This window comes from Podarcis liolepis (assembly GCF_965112155.1).
Source record: "Podarcis liolepis genome assembly, chromosome: 2".
NCBI lineage: Eukaryota > Metazoa > Chordata > Lepidosauria > Squamata > Lacertidae > Podarcis > Podarcis liolepis.
In genome coordinates this window covers 100,598,766-100,624,946 of record NC_139555.1, presented here as the reverse complement: position 1 = coordinate 100,624,946, position 26,181 = coordinate 100,598,766, and the positions used below count along the sequence as shown (strand labels likewise).

The window sequence follows — 26,181 nt, the reverse complement described above, 5'->3', positions numbered from 1 at the left end:
TGGCAGCTGCTCTCCAGGGTTTCAGACGGGAAGTCTTTCCCAGGCCTACCTAGAGATGTTGAGGATTGAACCCGGGACATGCTGCATGAAAAGCAGGTGCTCTACCACTTAGGCCCTCCTCCAAGGCAAATACAGTATATGAATTCCTTTATCTAACCAAACAGAACAATTCACAGGCACACATCAGATCTTTTTAAGCAAAGGCTGGGTGGCCATCTGTCAGGGGTGCTTTAGTTGTGATTTTTTGCATTGCAAGGGGTTGTATTAGATAACCCCTGCGGTCCCTTACCACTCTACAGTTCTATGATTCTACAGAATGGAAGGGCAGCCTAGAGAGAAAAGTAAGATTTTTCTGAGCTTCTTAGAGAAAATGTCTGACATACATTACCTATAATAAAACAAATGAGATTGGAGTAATCCTTAAAAAAAACCAACCACAATCCAGTAAAGTATATCGTATATAATGAGTTTGAATTGTAGCCATTCTGGTTTAACTAGTTATGACTTGTAGAAGTCAGTTGGCCCATAACCTGTTAAGATTTGGGTCCACCATCTATTGTTGATACTATACCACACTTTGGGCAGAGTATACACAGCTCCAGCAGAGTCTTGCCAGCAGAACACCAGAGTTTTCCCGCTTTCCAGTAGCCAGCCTTTTCCAGAGTTCCCAGTAAAGAAAACTCCTTTCCCACTCAGTTCAGCATGAAGTGTCTACAGTGGTACCTCGTGTTACATATTTAATCTGTTCCGGAGGTCCGTTCGTAACAGGAAACTGCTTGCAACATGAGGCGCGGTTTCTCTAATGGCGCCTCCCGCTGCCAACGGAGCGCGACTTCCGCTCGCATCCCGGGGCAAACAAGGGGCATCTACTTCCAGGTTAGCGGAACGCGTAACCTGCAGCATTTGTAACATGAGGTACCACTGTATTGTCTCATGGCACGAGACAAGCATTAACACACTAGCTGCATAAACTTTAAGAGATAATGGTACATTGTGATCTAATCTACCATTGCACAGTTCTTCTGGTCTTAGAAGTAAAGCTTATAAAGATGCAAGTATACAGAGAGATCCCGTAGCGTTTTGCCATGCTGGCTCACCATGCTATATTGAGCCACACAGAATGTAGCCTTCAGCTTCTCCACTGATACCTTGCACTGGGCAAAGCCACATCCCAGTGATACCTTACACTCCTGCCAATGCTGCTGAATGCCGCCTTGGCACATGCACATATTCCTTAGGGAAAGGGAGGGTGCAGCTGGCGTGCTAATTCTAAACAGAATCTATAGCTGTGGAGAGTGGGCTGCTCATGGTGTAATTTGGAAAAACGAGTGAAATTGCACTAACAGAACTCAAACTCAATATACAGTATTTTTCGCTCTATAAGACGCACCAGACCACAAGACGCACCTAGTTTTTGGAGGAGGAAAACAAGAAAAAAAATATTCTGAATCTCAGAAGCCAGAATCGCTGCGCAGTGAAAGCAGCAATCCCTCTTGCTGTTCTGGCTCTAGGATAGCTGCACAGCCTGCATTCGCTCCATAAGACACAGACACATTTCCCCTTACTTTTTAGGAGGGAAAAAGTGAGTCTTATAGAGCGAAAAATACGGTACTTTACTGGATTATTTTTAGCATTACAGTGGTACCTCGGGTTACGGACGCTTCAGGTTACAGACTTCGCTAACCCAGAAATAGTACCTCGGGTTAAGAACTTTGCTTCAGGATGAGGACAGAAATTGTGCTCTGGCGGCGCGGCAGCAGCAGGAGGCCCCATTAGCTAAAGTGGTGTTTCAGGTTAAGAACAGTTTCAGGTTAAGAATGAACCTCCGGAACGAATTAAGTACTTAAGAAGAGGTACCACTGTACTTTGATACTCCTATTTATTTAATTACAGGTATATCACACTTTGTCTCTAAGAAGCTCAGTATGGTCTACACTCACAAGTGGCAGCTCTCCAGGGTGTCAGGCAGAGAGTTTTCCCCATCCCTAACTGCAGGTACTGGGGAGCCTGGGGAGCAGCTGCCAGTCATACTAGGCTAGATGGGCAAAGAGCTTGACCTGGCATAAATAAGGTTCCCACAGTCCCGCTACTGTTCCTGCTGAAGCCCCACTTCCACGATCATTCCCCTTCTGAGCCCTCCCCAGTTGGGGAAGCAATTCATTTACTACAGTAGAGCAGAACACACTGAAGTTATGGACGCACACACCCTTTTCACACAATGTCGTGGCATCATATAAGTGCATGGCGAATACATGCTCCAACTATTCCTTTTTTCCAGGAATGGTTTTCAGGCATTTGTCTCTTGCTCCCTATTTTTGCATTTGCGTGAGATTTTGGTTTTTTTAAGCGTGCACACACACAATGCACCACAGCTGCTCTTCTCGATTTTCTGCCCCTTCCTCTAATCCTCTAGAAGTCAAATCCCTCAGTGGGAAACAGATGCATCTTGACTTTACTGCACACTCAAGAACTCTCAGCGCATCATACAGTTTCACAGGCAGCAGCTGGTAACATTTTCAACGGATAAGTAAGACAATATATTATGGGGCAATAATGCTTTTATAATATAGCACCCTTTTGGCCTTTAAATCACATGATCAGGCCCAGGTTGCAGCTACACCAAGGCTTTCTTGCTTGCCTTACTAAATAATACCTGTGCTTCGCTTCCTCGCTATCCACTGTATAACTACTGTGCCAATCAGAACACTAAATGTTGCTGAGCAAGTCTTGAGTTGAAGCAGTGTGGAACCATATCAGATTATAGTAGTACAGTAGTACCTCAGGTGACATACGCTTCAGGTTACAGACTCTGCTAACCCAGAAATAGTGCTTCAGGTTAAGAACTTTACCTCAGAATGAGAACAGAAATCGTGCTCTAGCAGCGCAGCGGCAGCAGGAGGCCCCATTAGCTAAAGTGGTGCTTCAGGTTAAGAGCAGTTTCAGGTTAAGAATGGACCTCCTGAACGAATTAGGTACTTAACCCGAGGCACCACTGTACACTTATTTCTTAAAAGAAATAAACTTATGGTCAGCTTAAGGGATTCTAGTTCATGAATGTGCGTGCCATAATAAATTTATTAGTCTTTAAGGTGCCACAAGACTCCTTGCTTTGCTTACACACTACTTCAGAAGCCAGTGCAGGACATTCTATCGTGGCGTAAAATAATACTGCGTACCACCCGTGAAAAAGGGTCTTCAGCCATGTGTAATATTGTGTAGGTGGTTCAGAGGCTAGAATTCAGGGTGTGCCCAGTTGTTACTGTTTTAAAAATGTGCTTTTGTTTTCAGAGGCCTGGTTTGTGCATCACACTATGCGAAACCATGGCTTAGAGCAGCAGTTCTCAACCTGTAGGTTCCCAGATGTTGTTGGACTACAACTTCCATCATCCCTGAGCTGTGGCCTTGCTAGCTAGGGGTGATGGGAATTGTAGTTCAACAACATCTGGGGACCCACAGGTTGAGAAAGGCTGGCTTAGAGAGTGAACACACAAGAGAGGCTGCAGGAGAGGAAGTCATGGCAGCTTTGCTCGCAGACTAATGGTTGGCTCTCTCCAGACTAATCATGAGCTGTAAGCAACCTCTGCCGTATGGTTTGTGAGTTATCTGAGAAAGCTAACCCATGAACCTAGGTCTCAGAAACATGTAGAGACAAACCATGACTTAGATCAGCTCCTGGAAGGAGCAAAGCAGCCCAAACCCCTTGATCCAAAGGGCATACAACCCATATGTGTGGGTGTTTATGATCCGACAACTCTTAAACATCACATTTTCACACTTGCTGCCACAACTGGATTTAAATTTGGTGGGGCTGCTGGAGACCAGATTAAATTGGCTGAGGGCTGCATCCAGCTCGTGGGCTATGTTAAAATGCAATCCACTGGCAATTATTATGGCGCTGACTGTGTGATCCATTTTAATTCAGTTTCTCATCTGCATCATCCCAAAGGCTGAGGGCAGGTAGCAACATATTTAAAAAGCTGAATCAAGAGAAGCAAAGAACTGAGATTCTGAAGTACATAAATAATAACATACACCTTACGAAGAAAATTACTCACACTTGGAAAACGGAAACAGAACATTCCTGCACCCGAACTTGCAAATCTACTTAAGTGAAATGCAGTTTACTGAGGTTTGAATTTCCTGGGAAGAATGGGGCTCACATTCTAAGCAAGTAATTCGCTGCAGTCCTCCCCACAGCCTTTACGGAAAGATCATCTTTAATTTACAACCCACCAGCGAAATGTCTGTCAAATCTGATAGGTGGGATGGAGAGCGCTAGATCCGTTTTCACTCTTCCTAACAATGTGCAAGGCTGTCTGCTGAATTTTTTAAAGGGGGCTGGTTATCACACAAAAGGCAGAAGATACAGGGATCAGTTCCACTGGGTTGTCCCTTCTGTTGGGGCCAATGCTCATGAGAAGCTCACTGAGGCTAAGAGATGGAAGTTCTACACCAGGGGAGGTCAACATGTGCTCTCTTGATGTCCCATCATTCCCAGCCAATGTGCCCAAAAGGCAGTGAAGATGGGAGCTATAATCCAGAAACATTTGGAGGGGAAGGCTCCACAATACATTCGAGTGTATCCCCACATATTATTATTAAGATATAAACATAACATTACCAAAACAATTGGTTTTCCTCCTCCTGCCCCTTTCCCAGAACAGAAGACTAATACAGCAGATTTCCCCATAAATCTATATGCATCATGCATTATTGGTAGGTGCCAGACATCAGGGGGTTTGTTTGAATACGTTGTAAAGGGATGCCATATTTGAGCAAAATCATCCCTATCAGTTGCATCATTCAGGGCATGTTCTCCTTTGGTTAGTTTCTCAGATAAAGCAATTGTCCACACTTCCTGTTTCCCTTGTACGATATGTAGAGGTCCTTTCCAATTTTTTGATATGAGCAATCGTGCCACTACAAGAAAAAAAGAGTTCCTTGTGCAATAATTTGATTATCTTAAAAAATTAAGTTGAGTATCTTTAAAACCCCCCAACAGCTGCTGCAGATTGCCTGCAGCATGCCTATAGCATGCCAGCTTTTCATATCAAAACTGCATCTATTTGATAATTTGGATCCCTATACATACCTTTATTTTGCAGCCGAGTTCATCAAAGGATACACTGGGGGAGGTGACAAGCTGTTACCTTAGTAACACCTACCTACATACAGCAAAGTAGCTTTTGGAACTAAGAACGTCTTTCGAGAACAGAACGTTACTGATCATATTCATGCATCTCCGTAGTCACGGAGTCAGTACATCTGACTAAAAGAAGCCCCTTCTGCAATTAAGTAAAATGTAGAATTTTTCTTTAAAGTATGACGCAGTGTAGCATAGCGTGCCCTAACATCTCAGAACAAGGGAATGCGGCACTCACTGAGCTCTCTTGGTAGGAGAGCAAGTGCAGTGTAATGGTTCAAGTAACAGAATTTTGATGTGAAAATATCCCATTTGCTCCTAAAACTGCCTTGGTAGTCTTTGCAAAGAGCTGGCACTTGTTGACCCCATATGAGGTTGCCTGAAAACGAAGTTCTTCTTCATAAACCCAAACAAAAGTGAGGCAGGTAGCAACTGGGGAGAGGGTAATTTCAGTGGAGATGCCCCATTTATGGAACATCCTCCCTGGAGAAGTCTGCCTGACACCTTCTTTATTAAGTTTTCGGCACCCAATCAAGACTTTTTTTTAAAAAAAACAAACACTTGCAATAGTATCTTTCTTTTAGTTCTTCCACTATTTAATTACCTCCATTAAAAAAACCCAGATTTTATATATGTATAAAATAGTTTTAATTCTATGATTATTGATTTTTCTATGTTTTTAGGTGTTCTTGTTTATATCTGCAAGCTGCCTTGAGTCTCATCAACGGAAAAGGCAGGGTATAAATTAATAATACAGTGGTACCTCTGGTTACGAACTTAATTCGTTCCGGAGGTCCGTTCTTAACCTGAAACCATTCTTAACCTGAGGTACCACTTTAGCTAATGGGGCCTCCTGCTGCCGCCGCACAATTTCTGTTCTCATCCTGAGGTAAAGTTCTTAACCCGAGGTACTACTTCTGGGTTAGCGGAGTCTGTAACCCGAAGTGTTTGTAACCCGAGGTGTTTGTAACCTGAGATACCACTATAATAATAATACAACTAATAATGCTACTAATAATAATACTGTCCTTTACAGAATATTGGTTCAGTACTTTCCTTGAGTTCTCAGACGACCAAGCCAAGGATAATTTTAATTTGGATTAAAATCCAAATAAGCATCTGAGATACATTCTTGTTAAAATGTTTGTTAATGCACTGAAAAACTGATTCAAGGAACTGTATGGAAAAAACAGGAAATTAAGAATAGGTAATGTGCCAGTTCAGATACTGTCTTCTTGTTAAGACTTGTCCTCTCTTAAATTCCAGGATATATAAGCTTCAAAAGAAGAACATTAGCTACAGATGGGTCTCCCCATTTAAAATGAAATTTGCTTTGGTGGTGGTGTTTTTTTAAACTACAGTGTGTGCTCATATTCCTGAGAAAGGGAATTTAATTTTGGAACTGCTCAGGGACTCTGATGGCAAGCCAACTGTTCATGTGTCATCTTAATTATAGAATTATAAAGGAGATTGTTCTCATTTCTGATACTTTGGATTTCGTATAGCTGTTGTTGTTGTTGTTGTTGTTGTTGTTGTTGTTGTTGTTGTTGTTGTTGTTGTTAAGAACCCACCCTTCACCCTAAAGTCCCAAGGCAAGTTACAGCCATTAAGACACAATGCTAGAAAGAACTGAAATGTATTAGTGGGGGAATTATCTATTATTTGTTTTGAATCAGATGTCAAGGAAATGAGTGCTATATAACCTTTAGAAGACATACGAAAGCAGCCTTGTATAGGAAAGCTTTTTAATGTGTAATGTTTTATTATGTTTTTATATATCTTGGAGGCCGCCCAGAGCGGCTGGGGCAAACCAGGCAGATGGGTGGGGAACAAATAAAATCATCATCATCATTAAAGGTTTTATGTTTTATGTTGGAATCATATTTGGTTACTCTTTTGGATGGGTTTTGATTTCTATGATTTGGTACAATGGATTTTAAAAAATACATATTTTTTTAAAAAAATAACCTGCTTTGGTCCACCTGTGACTTTCTACTCATGAGAAATCCACCCCCACAACTCTCCCTTATAGCAGCTACGGAAGGAGAAAAGCACCACAACACTACCTGTACATGCCAGATTCCACTGGCTTTGTTACATCAGCGGCCACAATCCCCCCCCCCGCTCTTTGCTCACACCTGTTTGCATGATTACCAGTTGCAGCGCTAACTGACATGCAGTTGCCATGCATTCCATGCAACTAAAAGACAAGGCTCTCCAGCAACCAACAGAGTTTCCACCTCAAATAAAGCCGCTCAGATATGGGTAGTTCTTCAGCAGGAACACCCCCCCCCCCCAAAAAAAGAGCAGTCAGAAACAGACCGGGACAGTGCAGACCTATGCCTGGGAAGAGCCGGGCAACAGCTAAGTGTTGATAAGCCCTCAGCTAGTATTCTTCATTTGGCTTTCATGACCTGGATTTAAGACTGAGGAGGGCTGGATTTTAGCACTTTCAGACGCCTTCGCTTCTTTAATTGAGCTTGACGGGAGATATTACATCGTAATATTTTAGAACACGGCTCTATGGGTTGTTGTTTCTTAAAGCCTTCAGAGTGAGATTTCCCAACATATTCAAACGTATAAAATTACTCCCAGGCATCCTGAGAGAGCTTCAGAGCCATTTTTCTGAATAGATGTGCAATCTCGTTAAAAGCACTTTTGAGAGCCGAGTTGCTTGCTACCATGCCTCACGGGCACAATGTCTCCTTCCTTAGCATAGAAAAGTAAAGTGTTTTTTAAAACAACAACAACAACAACAACAAGCCCCACATAGATATTCCTTGATCTTCCCTTTTTTCCCCCCCAGGGCTGAGGACTACTTCTTATAACTGATGAAATCAGGAGCCCCATCCGGAGCTGGCATTGGCTCTAGAGATTTTCCTTTTCTTCCCCGCCAGCAGTAACACTGCCTTGTAGACTCCGGGCCCAAAGCTAGACGCCTACACCTGCCAAGTGGTTTCTTGGACGGCTGACAGAAACAGATGCCAGGGCCTGTCATGTACTTCCAAAACAAAGCCATTTCAACTGCTCGCCTAGGGGCGCGCTTCACCTTAAAACAATAACGCAACGGGTGTATCGACACGCCATATCGTGTTTGTGCCTTAAAAAACAAAAACGAAATAAATAATGTCTACAAACCCACATCAAAGGTTGCCCGGTTATCGTTCCCACTCCCGACCCCCACCCCACCCCCAAATTTGGCAGCTAGGGATGGAGATTTTGAAATGGCTCCCTTACCAATGTGCTGGGCGCAGGTATCGCAATACTCGGCGTATAAGGATTCGAAACAGTTGCAGCAATATGGCCGTCCTTCCTTCATGATGTACCGCTGCCCGCCCAGCACCGTTTCACATTCAAAACAGCAAAAGTGCTTCATGTGCCAGTGCCTTCCCTCAGCCTCCGTGCACTCGTCAGCAAAGATAATCTGTGGTGGGAAATCAAGCAAATGTGTTAGGGCCTAAAAAGCAAAGCTTCACTCATTTTTCTTGCGACCTGTCACAGAGGCCATTTGCCTAGACGCTCAACGCATGAGGAGACCGATAGACAAGTAAATAAATATTAACTTGTCCTGTGATCCGAGCTTGCTTTTTAACAGCTTCGCTGCTTCAAGACTCTTACGTCTACGCCTTTTTTTGAATCCTAATTTTCTACTGCAGCAAAAAAATAAAAATAAATCAAAATGGATGTAGAGAAAATGGGACGTACATGGTACAGGGGTTTGTGTGGGATAGCGTAAGACGACTCCTATTCCATTTTCTGTAAATGGGGGCCAGGAAGTGGGAAGCATTGGGTTAGTTATTTTTTTATTATTCTCTTACATTTATATTGATATTTCTTCTGTACATGCAACAAGGGCAAACAAGCCAGATTTCACAAAACCTTGACTGTGGTTTGGGCTCCGATACCTCGACTACCAGGGAGCTGGAGAATCTTCTGATTTCGGCAAACTAATGAGGTGCCTAATACTGTACTGTGGTTCGAAATCAACAAGCCGTGTTCAAAACCCTAAAGCTGCCATGAATTTTGACAGTTTGATTTCACTACGATCCTGTCCCTGGCCTACTGAAACAGGCTGCAGCTTCCCTCTCTTCCACCTCTCAGCTGCAGGCTGGGCATTAAAGGGGTGGAGGAGAAAGCACACACAATTTATCATGTACACTGTTGTACACAGTGCAAATCTGTTTCGATGAAGGCAAGTGCAGATTTCCTCCCCACCCTGAAAAAGGATAAACTGTGGATGAATGGCCAGCAGTTCTGGGCTTGGCAGGGGCATTGGGCTAGGTGTGGGCATCTACATTCACGCATGCTTGTGCTGGCCGTTGCAAAGAGAAGCCGCTACAGAGGCTACCATGTGAACCAGTCTGGAGATATTTCACATCTTTCCTTGCTTGCAGAACTGCAAGATGTAGATGCAAAGATAGGCTGGCAAAGAGGACTTTGGAAACTTGCAACCATTCATCATGATTAACGGGAGGAGAGATGTTTGGCTGGCCTTACCTCATCACACGCCGCACACCGAGGCTTGAGGCATTCCGCGTGGTGCCGGCCACAATAAATCTTCCCATCTTGATAGAAATAGATGAGATCTACCAGCAGCTCATTGCAGACGCTGCATATAAAGCATGGCGGGTGCCAGCAAACTCCATGACCTGCCCTCGATGCAAAGACGGCTATGTCTCCTCCATTGATTTGGCCTCCACACTGCGAAGACATTAAGGAAGAACCTGTTCTTACGGCACTCGAGGGGAAAACAGCTGAGGGCAGCCAGGTCTCATGGCAGCATTGGAGAGAATACGAGGTTCTACAAAATGATACGTCATGCATGCCGCTCCTCTGGTTATTCACAACCCGGGTCCTTTGTCAAACTGGGGCTCCCTGGGGTTCAAATGAAAATGATGCGCTCTACACATGAGCATGAGCACCATCACAGCTCCCAATCACAATGCTTGTACACTCCAAACCCCGTCCATATATGGATGGGGCTTGGACCAAGCAAACAACAGCCAGAGCACCAGATTCTGCTTCTCTTTCTGCCTGTTCTGTCTTCCATCAGAGAGAGAGGGAGGCTAGAGAGCTGGGCTGCTTTGATACTGCATGGGAACTTCGCAGGATAGCACGCTTCCTTCCACTTGTATCTGGGTTCCCTTTCGTGTGATCAACATGTTGGGAGGGCTTCCCATATTGAAAAAAAAACATGGAGAGAAACAGTGGGAGTGTGTTGTGTTCTGATTTTTAAAGAATCTTTTAGAAATTTCAACATGCAAAATAATAACATACTGCCATTTTTTTCCAGTCTTCTTCATGTCTGCAAGGGAGAACCAGGTGGAAGTTTTGTCCAAAGTATTTCAGACATGAGGGAAGGCATGTTTTTCTAGGTTCCCTCAATTCTGGCTGTGAGCAAGTTTGTTTTGCTTATGGTTTTATGGTCTAGCAATGCACAGCCTAGATGCAATTTCCCCTGGGGGTTATGTGGGGGGAACCCTCCCCCGCAAAGAAATCCACACAAGTAAATTCTCTGACCCTGAGAATAGTTTAATTAATAAGAATTCGTGCTAAACTTCCTTTGTAAGGTCAAAGCAAAGAACAAATTTGTCTCCTGACTTGCCAGCGTCTCTTGTTTTGACCTCTCATAACCCAAAGCTAAACATTGCGACAAAAAGCATTATTAGTTGTTAAATTTGTATACTGCCCTATACCTGCAGGTCCCAGGGTGGTTCACAAGATAAAATCACAATATAAAAACACAAAATACATAATCAGAACAAAAACAACCCAATAACCCTCTGCAAGAAACACAATTTACAAGGTTGTGCTGTATGTGTGCCACAGTAACATAATGCCACAACTTGGGGAAACTGCTCTGTGAATCCAAGGTTCATCTGGCCGCAAACATGTTGTGAAGATAGACCTACCTGCTCACAAATGGCGCCAGTCATGGTGACTGGAAAGGGTCGGACATTGCCTCTGCCCAGGTTCTCCCTCTTCCTCTGATTGCTGAAGAGTTTGAGTTCTCTCTTCTCTTCTTCATCCAGTGAGTTGCAATATCGTACCTAGAGAGTAATCAGCAATGATCTGTGTTACACTGGAAGTTGCAAGCCTTGGCTTCTCCTCCAACACTTTTTTTTTTTAATTTTGCAGGCAGCGTGGGAGGAACTTGCCACCTACGGGCAGACATTTCTCCCCTCAACAGATGGGCTTTCAGCCCAGGTCAGACTCTCGCAAGCCGATTTCTCTTTTTCCGCTCCTCAAACCACAATGGTCTCTGCTGCTTTCTATACTACTCCTTTGACTGCTGCTATCCAGTTTATTAATCATACTCCCAATACACATCATACACATGCACATTATTAAAAAACAATGGCTGCTTATAACTCGAGGAAGACCAATGTGTCATAAAAACATGGTGGTTGACCCTGAAATGTTGATGGGTCTTGGGATAAGGATGTGTAAGGGGAAAATTACAATGCTAGGACACTACTCAAGGGACATGGTCAGACCAGAGATTAACGCACTGGAAAACTGTGAAATCCAAGGAAAATTAAGTAGACTTCCTTGAGCTGTGGCTTTCTAGCCCCTTTCCTCTCACCACTGGTACAGCCAAGTCGCATCACACACACATTTAACTTGCAGAAATTAAACTACAGTGGTGCCTCGCAAGACGAAAAGAATCCGTTCTGTGATTCTCTTCGTCTAGCGGTTTTTTCGTCTTGCGAAGCAAGCCCATTGAAGAATTAGCGGATTAGCGCTATTAGCGGCTTTTAGCGGCTTTTAGCGGCTTATCTGCTGATCGGATCAGCTGATAAGCGGCTTAGCGGCTTAGAAAAAGGGGGGGAGGGGAAAAAACCCAGCAGGAACTCGCAAGACATTGTCGTCTTGCGAAGCAAGCCCATAGGAAATTTGTTTTGCGAAGCACCTCCAAAACGGAAAACTCTTTCGTCTAGCGAGTTTTCTGTCTTGCGAGGCATTCGTCTTGCGGGGCACCACTGTATACACATTTGGCTTCAGTGCCATTCCGAATCAATTTCAGCCTTTTTCTTCTGCCTGCATCTGTCTCTAGCTGTCTCCCTTCCACCTCCATCTCTCTTCCTCCCCCAGTCACTCAACCACTCACACATGGAGGAGCGGGGAAAGGCCGTAGAGACACTGCAGAAGGTCTCCCCCATTTGCCAACAAGTAGCAGGCCAGAAAATAAGAAAATGTTGGCTATGTGTGATTTTCGCATATGCATGTATAACCTCAGCATATGATGCGATTGCACTGTATCTAAAAGGGACCGCCATCTTGGTCTTCTTCTGGCACATACTGGTCTGGTTTCTGTAAGTCAACAGAGTATCGCTAATTCACTTGCTGCTGAACTCAAAGCTGAGAAGGGATAAATTACTTCCTGATTCAGTAGACAAGGCTCTTTTAAAAAGGTACTTCAGTGGCACTCAAAAGAGCTTAGCAAGCCCTTGACGGTGCAGCTTATGGCAGGTCCATAACTGTTATGTAGTGTAGTTTCACCCTGGGCCAACAGGGGGATACTGTATATAGTTTTCACTCAGGTCTGTAGATAGTTTTCACTCAGGTCCGCGGCAGTTATTTTAGGCGGGAACTCTGGGCTGTGGTGGTTACAATGTTGACAGCCGGCTGCCTATAAATACAGGCCGGCTGAGCTGTTCTCAGTCAGTTTTATTCCAGCTTACCACAATAAAGAGCTACTTGAAGAAATCGCTGTGCCGGCTGCTATGTCAACCCACAACTTAACACTGGCGACGAAGATGGGATGGATGGACATCAGAGCACAGCCAGATGCGGCCAGCCTCTGAACTAAGCCGAATCACTGAGCTGAATCACAGAGCGAAATCACTGAGCGAAATCACTGGGCAGAACCAATTCAGAGCTGACTGTTCTGGCTAGAGCACTGTGTTCCATCCATCGCCCTTCACGCCGGCATCGGAATCATGGCTTCACTTGTGCCTCTACCGCCGTTTGCGTCAGCCTCTGAATCATGGGACTCCTACCTCGCTCGGTTTGACTGCTACCTCCAAGCCAACGAGCTGACAGCAGTATCAAAGGATCGGAAGCGGGGCCTATTCCTCAGCCTCTGTGGGTCTGAGGTGTTTGAGACGGCCCGAGCGTTGGTTGCGCCTGAAGCAGTCCAGGCAACACCATGGGACACGATCCAAGAGAAGCTCCGCAACCACTACGCACCAAAGCCGTCCAAGATTGCTGCCCGCCATGCGTTCTACCACCGGAACCAGGCAGAGGGGGAGTCAATCAACAACTACACCACCGCCCTGCGACAGGCTGCAATGCACTGTGAGTTCCGAGACTTAGACGATGCCCTGATGGATCGAATCGTCTGCGGGGTCCGGGACATCCATCTGCAACGGCGCCTCCTAGCCAAGCCAGACCTCACGCTACAGAAAGCCATTGAGGAGGCTGTGGCCTCAGAAGCTGCTGAACGCTCCGCCCAGGAGATCCGCAAGTCCAGCAGCCCGCGTCTTGCTAGGGAGCCAGTTCCGGTGCATCATGAAGAGGCCAGCAGTGAGGAGGCATCCTCCAGTGAAGACGATGACGTGCACCAGACAAAGCGGGAGCGCAGGAAGTTCCAACAGAAGTCCAAGGGCCAACCGGAATGTGCTGGCTGCGGAGGCAACCATTCCCGTGCCAAGTGTCGATTCAGAGACGCCATCTGTAGGAAGTGTTCCAGAAGGGGCCACATCGCTAAGGTCTGCCGATCGGCTCCGTCTGACACCCCCCCTTCATCGACTCGCAAGTCCAAGTCTTCACTCCAGTCTGCCAAGGAAAGTTGTTTCGCTCTCACCAACTGCCGCTGCCCGTCTGGAACCACGATTGGCCAAACCGACTCGACTACGCGACACAAGCTGAACGTCACGGTGCTCATTGAAGGAGCTCCATGTGACATGGAGATCGACACCGGGTCTGCCCTGTCCATCGTGTCATGGAGCACCATCAAAAGACTGGTACCCAGAGTGTCCAAAAGGCAACTCGACTCTCACCGTGTACACCTGAGAGACTACCAGGGAAACGACATTCCCGTGGTAGGCGTTGGCCGGTTCCGGATCGCCTTCAAGGATTTTTCGGGCCTGCTCCGGTTGGTGGTGGTTGAAGGTCAGCGGCCAAGCCTCCTAGGGCTAGACTGGTTTGATGCCCTCGGCCTGGAAGTCACCGGCATCAACTGCATCTCTAACGCAGAGACTGAGGGTCTGGTCAAAGACTTTGCCGAGGTTTTTGACGGCACCTTGGGCCAATATACAGGTACGCCCATCTCCTTTAGCCTTGATCCACAAGTCGCCCCCATCAAGCTAAAGCCACGCCGGGTTCCCTTTGCTCTCAAGGCTAAGGTGGACGAACAACTGGACAAACTGATCGCCCAAGGAGTTTTGGAGCCGGTTGACCACGCAAAGTGGGAAACCCCCATCGTCACGCCTGTCAAGCCGGATGGGTCGGTGAGAATCTGCGCTGACTACAAGTGCACGATCAACAAGGCACTTCAGCAGCATGCTTATCCGGTTCCTGTTGTCCAACACCTGCTGCATTCCCTGGGTGAGGGTAAGGTCTTCGCTAAGCTGGACCTTGCCCAAGCCTATCAACAACTGCCAGTCGATGATGCCACTGCTGAAGCCCAGACGATCGTCACCCACCGGGGGGCATTCCGTTGCCGCCGGTTGCAGTTCGGGGTGAGTGTGGCTCCTGGCATCTTCCAAAGCCTTATGGAGCGTCTCCTGCAAGGGCTTCCGGGCGTGGTACCATATTTTGATGACGTCTTGGTGTCTGCAGACTCACACCAGCAGCTGTTCGAGCGCCTCCGTGCCGTGCTGACCAGGTTCCAGGAGGCCGGGCTCAAGGTAAAGAGGGAGAAGTGCCAGATCGCCGTTCCACAGGTAGAGTTCCTGGGCTATCTTATCGATGCCTCTGGTCTTCATCCAACCACATCCAAGATCCGCGCTATCCAGCAGGCCCCCACCCCAAAGAACAAAACGGAGTTGCAGGCATTCCTGGGGCTGCTGAACTTTTATAACATGTTCCTGCCCCACAAAGCCACAGTGGCTGAGCCTCTTCACCGACTCCTTAGCACTAAGACGCCTTGGGCCTGGGGTCATCGGGAGACGGCGGCCTTCAACGCGGTCAAGGCTCTCCTTTCTTCAGACAGTGTGCTGGTACAGTACAGTGAATCCAGGCCGCTGGTCCTTGCCTGCGACGCCTCACCTTTTGGCATCGGTGCTGTCCTTAGTCACCGTTTTCCAGATGGAAGAGAAGCACCGCTCGCCTACTTTTCCAGGACACTATCTCCGACGGAACGGAATTACAGCCAGCTCGACAAGGAGGCATTGGCACTTGTGGCTGGAGTGAAGAGGTTCCATGAATACCTCTATGGCAGGACTTTTGACCTCATCACTGACCACAAGCCACTCCTGGGCCTCCTCGCCGGTGATCGTCCAACTCCACCGGTCCTCTCACCACGCATGCTGCGATGGACTGTTTTCCTGGCTGCCTACCACTACCGGCTCATCCATCGCCCGGGAAAATCGATGGGCCATGCCGACGCCCTCAGCCGTTGCCCTCTTCCAGCATTTGTGGAAGACCCGGCTCCAGCTTCATCGCTCCTTCTGATTGAGGATCTTCCGGCAGCGCCTGTATCGGCTGCCACTGTGGCCTCCGCATCTGCCCAGGATCGCACCATCAGCCGGGTGCTCAACTGGGTGTGGAGGGGGTGGCCACAAGGGCCTTTTGCATCGGAGTTCCAGCCCTTCGCAACCAGACAACATGAACTCTCAGCTCATCGCGGCTGCCTGCTGTGGGGAGACCGCGTCGTGATTCCCCAGGGACTCCGTCAGCGCGTCCTGGAGGCTCTGCACGTTGGCCACCCGGGAATTGTCAAAATGAAGGCGTTGGCTCGGTGTTACGTCTGGTGGCCTAATATGGACGATGCCATCACTGCCTGGGTGTCCGCCTGTCAAGCGTGCCAGGAGTCGAGGCCTGCACCACCGGCAGCTAAGGGACACACCTGGGAGACGCCAAAGACACCCTGGTCGAGGGTGCACATCGATCTGGCTGGTCCTTTTCACGGCCGGACCTTTATGGTAGTGGTGGACGCCTATTCCAAATGGCTGGAGGTCGCCCTGATGCCCTCCACCACTACCGAAGCTGTCATCCGGGTGCTGCGAGGCCTGTTTGCAACGCATGGGTGTCCTGATGTCCTTGTCTCTGACAACGGACCGCAGTTCACGTCAGGCACGTTTGAGCGGTATCTTTTGGGACTGGGCATCCGCCATGCCCTAACGGCACCCTTTCATCCATCCAGCAACGGGCAAGCGGAAAGAATGGTGCGCTCGACAAAAGAGGCACTGGCGCGCCTGGACCGGGGAGACTGGCATGAGCGGGTCGCCGAATACTTGTTCGTGCAACACATCACCCCTCATGCGGCCACAGGGAGGAGTCCTGCTGAACTGCTTATGGGCCGCCGCCTCAGGTCACCGCTCGACCGGCTACACCCAGACTTTGCCGTGGCTGAACCCCCAGGCTGTGCCAACGCACCACGGTCATTTGTCCCAGGAAACCAGGTCTTTGCCCGGAACTATGTGGGGGACATCCCTTGGGTGCCAGCCACAGTAGTGGGAGTCACTGGACCTCGCTCGTACCAGGTGGCACTCGAAGACGGACGCTTGTGGCGACGGCACATAGACCAGCTTAGGCGCAGGGTTGGGGACTTGGACACTACCGAGGTGCCCCCAACTGCGCTTGCGGCTCCAGAAGAGACACGTACAGATGGCGAGGCCCCACCTACACCTCCCTCGCGAACTGCCAGCGTGGAGCCGAACCAAGCCGTTTCTGAACAGACTCAGACCACTCCACTTGCGGAGGCTCCACCCACAGCAGCGGATCCAGGGGAGTTGGTTCCAACGCCACCTAGGGTCGCACCACAGCCTCAGCGAGAACTGTGTGGCCCTCCGGACTTGGCTACCAGTCCCCGGCGGTCTGGCAGAGTTTCCAAGCGCCCAACGTATTTAAAGGACTATGTTGTTGGACAGGTATCACTGTTGGTCTAAGTATGGGAAATGTAACCGATATGCTTTTGTGCTTATTTGAACCATTACGCGTAGTGCTGTATATAAGGAAACCATTACGATTGTAACTAACGCCTTATCTCGGTGGGGAGGGGTGTTATGTAGTGTAGTTTCACCCTGGGCCAACAGGGGGATACTGTATATAGTTTTCACTCAGGTCTGTAGATAGTTTTCACTCAGGTCCGCGGCAGTTATTTTAGGCGGGAACTCTGGGCTGTGGTGGTTACAATGTTGACAGCCGGCTGCCTATAAATACAGGCCGGCTGAGCTGTTCTCAGTCAGTTTTATTCCAGCTTACCACAATAAAGAGCTACTTGAAGAAATCGCTGTGCCGGCTGCTATGTCAACCCACAACTTAACAATAACTATTTGCTTGCTTGTTCACTGAAACTGGGCTCAGGCTTAAGCCAAGACCAACAAGATGTTGTCAGGATGATTAAAAGGCCTCCCCTCCGCCGGCCGCCTTGCCTTCAAATGTTTAAAATGCACACTACAATTTCTCAGGGCAAAACCCAAGTCATTGAAAGGGAGACACAGACAAACCCTTTTTCAGCCCTTGGAAAATAATTCAATGGACTGCAAATTTGAAGTGCCAACAGGCCATATGTAAAAGATCACCTGAGCGCCCTTGGGTTTTCACCTCCCATTCTGTTTTGTTTTTAAATTTTAACTAGAGTGGTCCCAGACTGCACGATGCTTTTGAAAACACCTTCTCGAGTAACGCATTTAAAATAATCTAAAATTTTAAAAAACAGGATCATGCTTCAGGTGCAGAATTCTGGCACAAGTGATGTAAGAGCCTGAAGGCCCTGCCTGAAGAAAAGTAACAGTGTGATTTATTATAATCATATATAACTAACAGCAAACTCATTCTCCAAGCGGCAAACCCTTAAGGAGTCGAAATTGACAATGCCTGCAGGAAAGAGGGAGGGGTCAGGAGGCTTGGGGAATGCCAGCATTTGCAGAAGTACAAAGATAAACTTTAGAAAGGGAGGAAACCCTAAGGTTGGTGGGCAAACCCAAACCCAACACTATTAGGACTGAGCATGCCCAGTGGCCACAGAATGCTGAGTGCTCCCTCGTGGAAAAATTAGGGGAGCGGGAATAATAGAATAATAGAGTTGGAAGGGATCCTGAGGATCATTTAGTCCAACCCCCTGCAATGCAGGGATATGTCCCATACAGGGACCGAACCTGCAGCCTTGGTGTTATCAGCACCATGCTCTAACCAACTGAGCTATCTGGGAATGAAATGGAAAACCACAGAAAAGTCACTCCCGCCATAACCTCCTTTTGGCTCCACCCACGTGAAGCTCTGTCTACCTACCCAACACCAGCTTCACTCAGGGAAGCCATTCCTGTCAACCAAAGATGCTACATGAAACATTCATCTTCAGGGGGCAATGGACCTCTGAACTCCAGATACACAGGATTGCTGTTGTCCTCATGCCCTTGGCTTATAAGCCTTCCAGAGGGTTATGTATATACTTGGCTGCATTTTGCAATTTGGCAATGCCACACCCTGCATTTAAAAAAATGGTGTATTTATCTTTTACTGGTATTATACAGAACATCCAATCAACTCTCCCCACACCCCGCATGGAAGAACAGATTCATATTACATAGAAAAACTATAGTTTGAAAGTCATCCTACTAGAATCATAGGGCTGGAAGGGACCCAAGGGTCATCTAGTCCAGGCTTCCTCAGCCTTGGCCCTCCAGATGTTTTGAGACTACAATTCCCATCATCCCTGACCACTGGTCCTGCTAGGGATCATGGGAGTTGTAGGCCAAAAACATCTGGAGGGCCAAGGTTCAGGAAGCCTGATCTAGTCCAACCCCCTGCGATGCAGGAATATTAACTAAAGCATCCATGACAGATGGCTGTCCAACCTCTGCTAAAAACTTCCAAGGAAGGAGAGTCCACCACCTCCTGAGGGAGTCCATTCCCCTGTCAGAAAGTTCTTCCTGGTGTTTAGTTGGAATCACCTTTCTTGTAACTTAAAACCACTGTTGTTTTGAGTCCTGCCCTCCAAAGCAGGAGAAAACAAGCTTGCTCCATCTTCCATGTGACAGCCCTTAAGATATTTGACGATGGTTATCATATCTCCTCTCAAGTCTCCTCTTGCCCATCTCCTTCAACCGTTCCTCAGACGGCTTGGTTTCCAGACCCTGGATCATCTTGCACAGGTTCCAGCTTGTCAACATCCTTCTGGTGCCCAGAACTGGACACAGTATTCCAGGTGTGGTCTGACCAAGGCAGAATAGAGCGGTACTATAACTTCCCTCAATCTGGACACTATACTTTTGTTGATGCAGCCTAGAATAGCATTGCTTTGTTTGCTGCTGCATCACACTGTTGCCCAATATGCTAAAAGATGTGCATCTGTCCATAGCTTGCTGCGAGTCACTGGTGGTTGATAGCCATGCTCTTTTGTACAAACATACGAAATAAAGTCGAACCATGTGTTTTGGAAAGCATCTTTTGATTTGTTTATTCCTTGTTCACCTAGTTTTCCAGTCAGTTTGTCCAACAGTGCCACGTCCCAGATTTGATTCAGCCACATTTCAGATAACATTCAAGTTACTGGCAACATCAAGCAAGCAGCTGTTATTAATTGTAATATAAGCTTTTTACATGATAATTCTTCATAATCTCCTTCAAATATAGATAATAAAGCAACGCTGAGGTCGAGATGTACCTGTTGTTTAGTTTTCATACTCATTTCACAAAAAAGTTATCCCAAAATATACAAAATTTTTGACAAGTCCACCACATGTGGAAAAATGAAGCTACATTTTAACAGTTTCTCCAGCCAGTTGTTGGGAGAGTGCAACTGATTTTATTGAGTAGTACAGGATGCAAATACCATCTATGGGTTAGCTCTTGTGTGTTTCCCCTAAGTTTAGCTGAATAAAATTGAAAAGGGAATTTCTGCCAGATTCTGTTCCAGCAAGGCTCGTTTAGAGTATCATTCAAATCTCTCTCCCAGTGGAGATTGAGAGCATTTAAAGGTCTGTAAGAAAAATTGGTTAATGAGCTGTAAATTAAAGAAATGATACCCTTGCCCAATGGATCAGCAGAATAAATTATATTTTCCAGGGGAGTTAAAGACTGGGTTGCCTGGGCTGTGATGTTTGTTTGGGAGATAAAATGTAAGACTTGTATATATGAACCCAAGAGTAAGCTGTGTTTTCCAAAGCCTGCTCGATCTCTATTCCTGTCATATGCTTTCTGTTCGTATAGAAGTCTCTGATCCTGCTTCTCAATTTTTGTATTCCTGTATTGTATCTGGATTAAAGAAGCCAGAGTGGACAATAAAAAGATTATAGGTGAGGTAAAGGTAAAGGGACCCATGACCATTAGGTCCAGTTGTGACCGACTCTGGGGTTGCAGCGCTCATCTTGCTTTATTGGCCGAGGGAGCCGGCGTACAGCTTCCGGGTCATGTGGCCAGCATGACTAAGCCTCTTCTGGTGAACCAGAGCAGCGCACGGAAACGCTGTTTACCTTCCCGCCGGAGTGGTACCTATTTATCTACTTTCACTTTGACGTGCTTTCGAATTGCTAGGTTGGCAGGAGCAGGGACCAAGCAACGGGAGTTCACCTCGTTGCAGGGATTTGAACCGCTGACCCTCTGATCAGCAAGTCCTAGGCTCTGTGGCTTAACCCACAGCGCCACCCGCGTCCCATAGGTGAGGTAGGAGGAGCTAATTTGCTGCACTAGTTATGCCAGACCTGTAAATTAGCTGTTAAAAATTATAAGCAGGGGTAGAAAGAGAGCTACATCTGCTCCAGCCAGGACTTTTCTTCTAGAAAAATACCAAAGACATCAATACGGTTAAGGATTAATATACTAATGGGAAGAGAGCATTTATAAATTCAGACTGGAGATAAAAAATTCATTTCCTAAACAGTGTAGAATTCTGGCAAGCAGTCCCAAGAACAATTGTGGGGATGGATCTCTTAACTGATTCCCGTGAAGAGATAGAAAGATTTTAAAGGACTTATTTTACAGGGCTTATTCTTTTTTGTTCAATCAAGTGCTTCTGAGTTCTACAGAACTTCTACAGAAGCAAATCTCTGCACAAAAGGAATACAGATATTCTGTAGGTATCCCTCTCCCAAAGGAATCAAGCATCTTTCTTTCTAGAGAATTTGGAAATTCTTATGTAGTTATGGGCCACTGTGTTCTAGAAATGCTTTCTCTTCCATCTTTCCTCTGGGCATTAGATGGTATGAACTTTTCTCTCTCTCGCAGAAGCTCAAGAAAGGAGGCTTGGGTCAGGCACTGGATTGCGTCATGCTCTGGATTGTGGACGCATTGTGCTCTTGGGGTTTCAAAAAGCTTTTGATAAATGTCCCTCATCAAAAACCCCTGAACATGAGATAAGAGGAAGAGATTGTGAAGAGCTCCAAAAATATCTGTCCAAGGTGGCATGAACATGTCAAATACAACTCAATGCAAACTCAGCACATCGAGTCAAAAAATCCTAACTTTGGGCAGCCTGAGATGGCAGTGATTGGCCAGGAACTGGATCAGTTAGTTTTTTGAAATATGAAGTGGTATATAAATGCTTTTAAATAAACAAACAAGTAAATCTTGGGGGCATAGTGAATAGCTGAATGAAACATTGATCCAGGATATGCCAGCCCTGAAAAAGGCAAATGCCATTTTAGGAAAGGGATAAAATATAAACCTGACAATATAATAAGGGCATTATAAAAACATATCATCAGACAGGACTCTCTCCTTAAATGATCACCTTATTTCAGAGCAGGAATAAATTATTTCCTCAGTTAAATATTATGGACCAGCTAAAGTGATGCTCCTAACATGAGTCTAGGCCTGTAGACTCACACAAAGCAAAGATATGAAAATAAAGAATAATTAAAGGGCAGAATTACCCAAAGGGAAGGGGGAACCCAGCCATGCCCCCTAACTAGGGAGCTTGGGATGAAGGCCAACCTGGTGCCCTACATATATTTTGGAGCAAAACTTCTATCAGCCCCAGCCAGCACTGCCCTGGGGGTCACCAGCTTGGAGAAAACTGCTCTCAAGCACGACCAGGGACTGGGATTGAGCACACATTTGCAGCACTGCAAGGCATTCATTTCAGAAGTGTATAAACACCACAAAAGGGACATGAAGCCAACAGCCCTCTACTGCTATTGCCCCAACCTAGAAGCTGCACATAACCATTGTGATCAGTAGTCATTGATCAACATCCTGTTATCAATTTATCTGAAGCCATCTTCAACTAGTGGCCATTGTGACATCTTGCAGCAGTGAATTCCATGAATTAAGTATGGCTTGTATGGAGAAATACTCCCCTTTGTTTTCCTTGAGGCTCCAGCCAGTCACTTTTGGATGAGGGAGTAAAGCTTCTCTCTATTTGCTTTCTTCACACCTTGCCTAATTTTACAGCCACCCCTTTCTATATTGGGAGACCCGCCTGTCTCTGGACTCATTTGTAGTTGGCAGCTTTTAAGACTATTGATGAGTTAAAACTCAATTCCAAGAGTATTTATCGCCTTGGAACATCTTTGCTTGAACTTCAGTCTCCATCCCTGGGCCTTAGTCTAGACTCCAATTCTACAGTGGGAGGATCTTACTTGAAGGGAGGTATTTAATGTCTTTTGAGTCTCTTCCAGCAGCAGGATTTTACAATTCTGTTAACAGCTTTTTGAAACGAAAACAAACATGTCTCAGCTTCACAGCATAGTACATTTGATAGGCTACCAGAAGTTTGGTTTTTTTTTTGGTTTTTTTAACCTCACACGCTCATGGTACTAGCGAACATTAGTAGCTAACTATAACACAGCCAGGGCAACCCAACACACTGACAAAGTTATGGGAACTTCAAGAAGAGGACCATGAATCAAGTCCATTTGCAAACACAGGCATTAACACAATCCGGATTTGCAATACTGTAATATGCAAAAAATAATTATATAAATACAACAACGGAATAATTGGTCCTTTGGATCACAGGCGGTTTTCATTTTGTCAAGCCAAGTGAGGATTGGGTTTTGAGAGAAATCATCTCTCCACTCCATTTCCAATTTCTTCAGAACCTTCACAGAAGCTAAAATTACCCCCTGACAAGAAAAACTATGTCTCACCACACAACAAGAGTGTTACATTGTGGCCTACTAATTGTTATTATTATTATTTAGTGAATTTGTATACTGCCCTTCATCCAAAGATCACAGGATGATTTACAACATAAAAACAGACACAAAATATGTAACAAAAAATCAAAATCAAATCAATGACTCCTCTCCCACAAATACATTTAAAAGGCCATAGAATGTTTAATCAGCCAAAGGCCTGGTTATAGAGGAAGGTTATGGTACCTAAAGGTATGTATCAAAGGTGCCAGGCAAGCCTTCCTGGGGAGAGCATTAGAGAAACAGGGAGCCATCACAAAAAAGGCCCAGTCTCGTGTTGCTACCCTCTGGGCCTCTTGTAGAGGAGGCATATGGAGAAAGTTCTCAGATGATGATCACAGAGTCCAGGTCAGATCATATGGGGAGAGGCGGTACAGCATCAAACATTAAAAACTTCCCTAAACAGGACCACCTTCAGTTGTCTTTTAAAAGTAAAATAGTTGCTTATTGACTTGACATCTGCTGGGAGGGCATTCCATAGGGCAGGTGCCACTACCAAAAAGTCCTCTGTGTGGTTCCTTGTAACCTCACTTCTCGCAGTGAGGGAACCGCCAGAAGGCTCTCACTGGACCTCAGTGTCCAGGCTGAACAATGGGGGTGGAGAAGCTCCTTCAGGTATACTGGGCTGAGGCCGTTTAGGGCTTTAAAGGTCAGCACCAACACTTTGAATTGTGCTCGGAAACATACTGGGAGCCAATGAATATCTTTCAGGACCGGTGTTATATGGTCTCGGCGGCCACTCCCAGTCACCAGTCTAGCTGCCGCATTCTGGATTAATTGCAGTTTCCGAGTCACCTTCAAAGGTAGCCCCACATAGAGCGCATTGCAGTAGTCCAAGCAGGAGATAACTAGAGCATGCACCACTCTGGCAAGACAGTCTGCAGGCAGGTAGGGTCTCAGCCTGCGTACCAGATGGAGCTGGTAGACAGCTGCCCTGGACACAGATTTAACCTGCACCTCCATGGACAGCTGTGAGTCCAAAGATTTAAAGCAGCCTTCCCCAACTTTGTGCCCTCCAGCTGTTTTGAACTTCAACTCCTATTATCTCTAACCATCACCTAGCTGGTGCTGATGGGAGGGCACCAGGTTGAAAGGCAGATTTGGGGACTGAGCTTTCTCTATGGGTGTCCATTCTCTTGCATGCGATTTAGTAATCATCTGAAAACCACTTAAGGTGCTGGTAGTATTCTTAACAAGGATAAGCTAAGTCAGTCTTCCAAACAATGCTCAACTGTGAGTAGAGACTTCTGGGGTGTCTAAGTATCAGGAAGCAGTGTGGGTTTTTTTGTCTGGCTTTGGAAGTTTTTGGTATGGATGTAAGGCCCCGTCCTATGGCTTTAGTTAACTCAAAATACCGTATATTTCGCTCTCTAAGACGCACCAGATCACAAGACGTGCCTAGTTTTTGGAGGAGGAAAACAAGAAAAAAAATATTCTGAATCTCAGAAGCCAGAACAGCAAGAGGGAACGCTGCGCAGTGAAAGCAGCAATCCCTCTTGCTGTTCTGGCTTCTGGGATAGCTGCGCAGCCTGCATTCGCTCCATAAGACGCACACACATTTCCCCTTACTTTTTAGGAGGGAAAAAGTGAGTCTTATAGAGCAAAAAATACGGTATGCTGAACACAGCTCCCCATGTCCTTTTCCAGTGGAGAGGAAGAGCTGTGAGTTTTAAATACTCTTCTGTGAAGCAGCAAATGTTGTCGCCAGGGCAGCAGTTGCTTGCTGTGGAATCCAAAGGGGGGGGGGAACCAATCCCTAAGAGGGGCACAACATAAAATGCAGAAGTAGAACTATTTTTTCAGGACAGCAGGAGAGGAGGAAAGGGTTAAACTCCCCACTGGTGCATTTGCATTTTTTTTAAAAAAAACCCTGTTATGTTAGATGCAAATATGCATTTCATGCCTTATGTAGCTTAGTAAGTCAGTGGTTAACAACCTGGTGCCCTCTGGATAATTTTTTTGACCACAACTCCCATCAGCCCCAGCCAGCATGATCAATGGATAGGGATGGTGAGAGATGCAGCCCAAATCTTCTAGGGGGAACCAGGTTGACAAAGGCTAAGCAAGTGGCTCCTCACAGTGGCAAGTTGCAGATGTGGTGCAAGCAACCCATTTGAATGTGTCCCAAAGACAACATTTAAAAATTTACTTTTTGCTATCATATATAACCTCACAGTCAGATGCAACAAAAAGCCTGCATGTTTCAGTTCTTCAATTCAATACAAAAGCAGAAAACTTAATATTTTAGCAACCGCGTGAGAAATATATGCTCTTTTATCTAGTAGTATTTTAACCTACAGCAGCAACAATTCCGCACAGAGAGAAGTGTTTATTGTACCTATAGTTACAATTTAAGAGTATGTCATTTACACTGAGAGCCAGGCCAGTTTATCTGTGAGTCTGAGCCCAAACGGTTTCATTATTTTTATGTATAAAAAACTATCAACATCTCTCACCACAAAATATGTGTTTTCCAGGAAAATAAAAGTTGGAAACTGCAATTCTCAGTCAAAGCAAAAGCATGAAATATTGGAGAGATAAACGTAAGTAATAGGACATCTAGACTCTAAATAGGCATTGCATAAATATGCATTTCTAGATAAAATATAAGGACTGTTTCCCTTTCTATTCTACTGAGAACAAGTACAGAGGGCAGGGTCTCTGCCAAGTAATTCATCAGCCAGCACTGAGAGTGGTAGGGAGGGGGCAAAGTGAGGAAAACATTTTTAAAAACCCAGAGAGCTTTTGCAAAACAATCCTTTAACAAATCCTTTGCCAGAGACTTGGTTA

The 26,181-nt window shown here is 46.0% G+C and overlaps 1 protein-coding gene across 2 annotated transcripts in view; it reads right to left on the bottom strand.

The window, feature by feature from the left end:
* The window catches only part of PRICKLE2 (prickle planar cell polarity protein 2), a 259,498-nt gene that overhangs the window by 35,657 nt on the left and 197,660 nt on the right, over nucleotides 1–26,181 (bottom strand). For both annotated transcript variants that reach the window (XM_083491472.1, XM_083491473.1), the window contains 3 exons: nucleotides 11,056–11,193; nucleotides 9,641–9,844; nucleotides 8,381–8,567 (listed from right to left, as the gene is read on the bottom strand). In XM_083491472.1, the coding sequence (XP_083347598.1) occupies nucleotides 8,381–8,567; nucleotides 9,641–9,844; nucleotides 11,056–11,193 (529 nt within the window). The remainder of the gene's footprint in view (nucleotides 1–8,380; nucleotides 8,568–9,640; nucleotides 9,845–11,055; nucleotides 11,194–26,181) is intronic.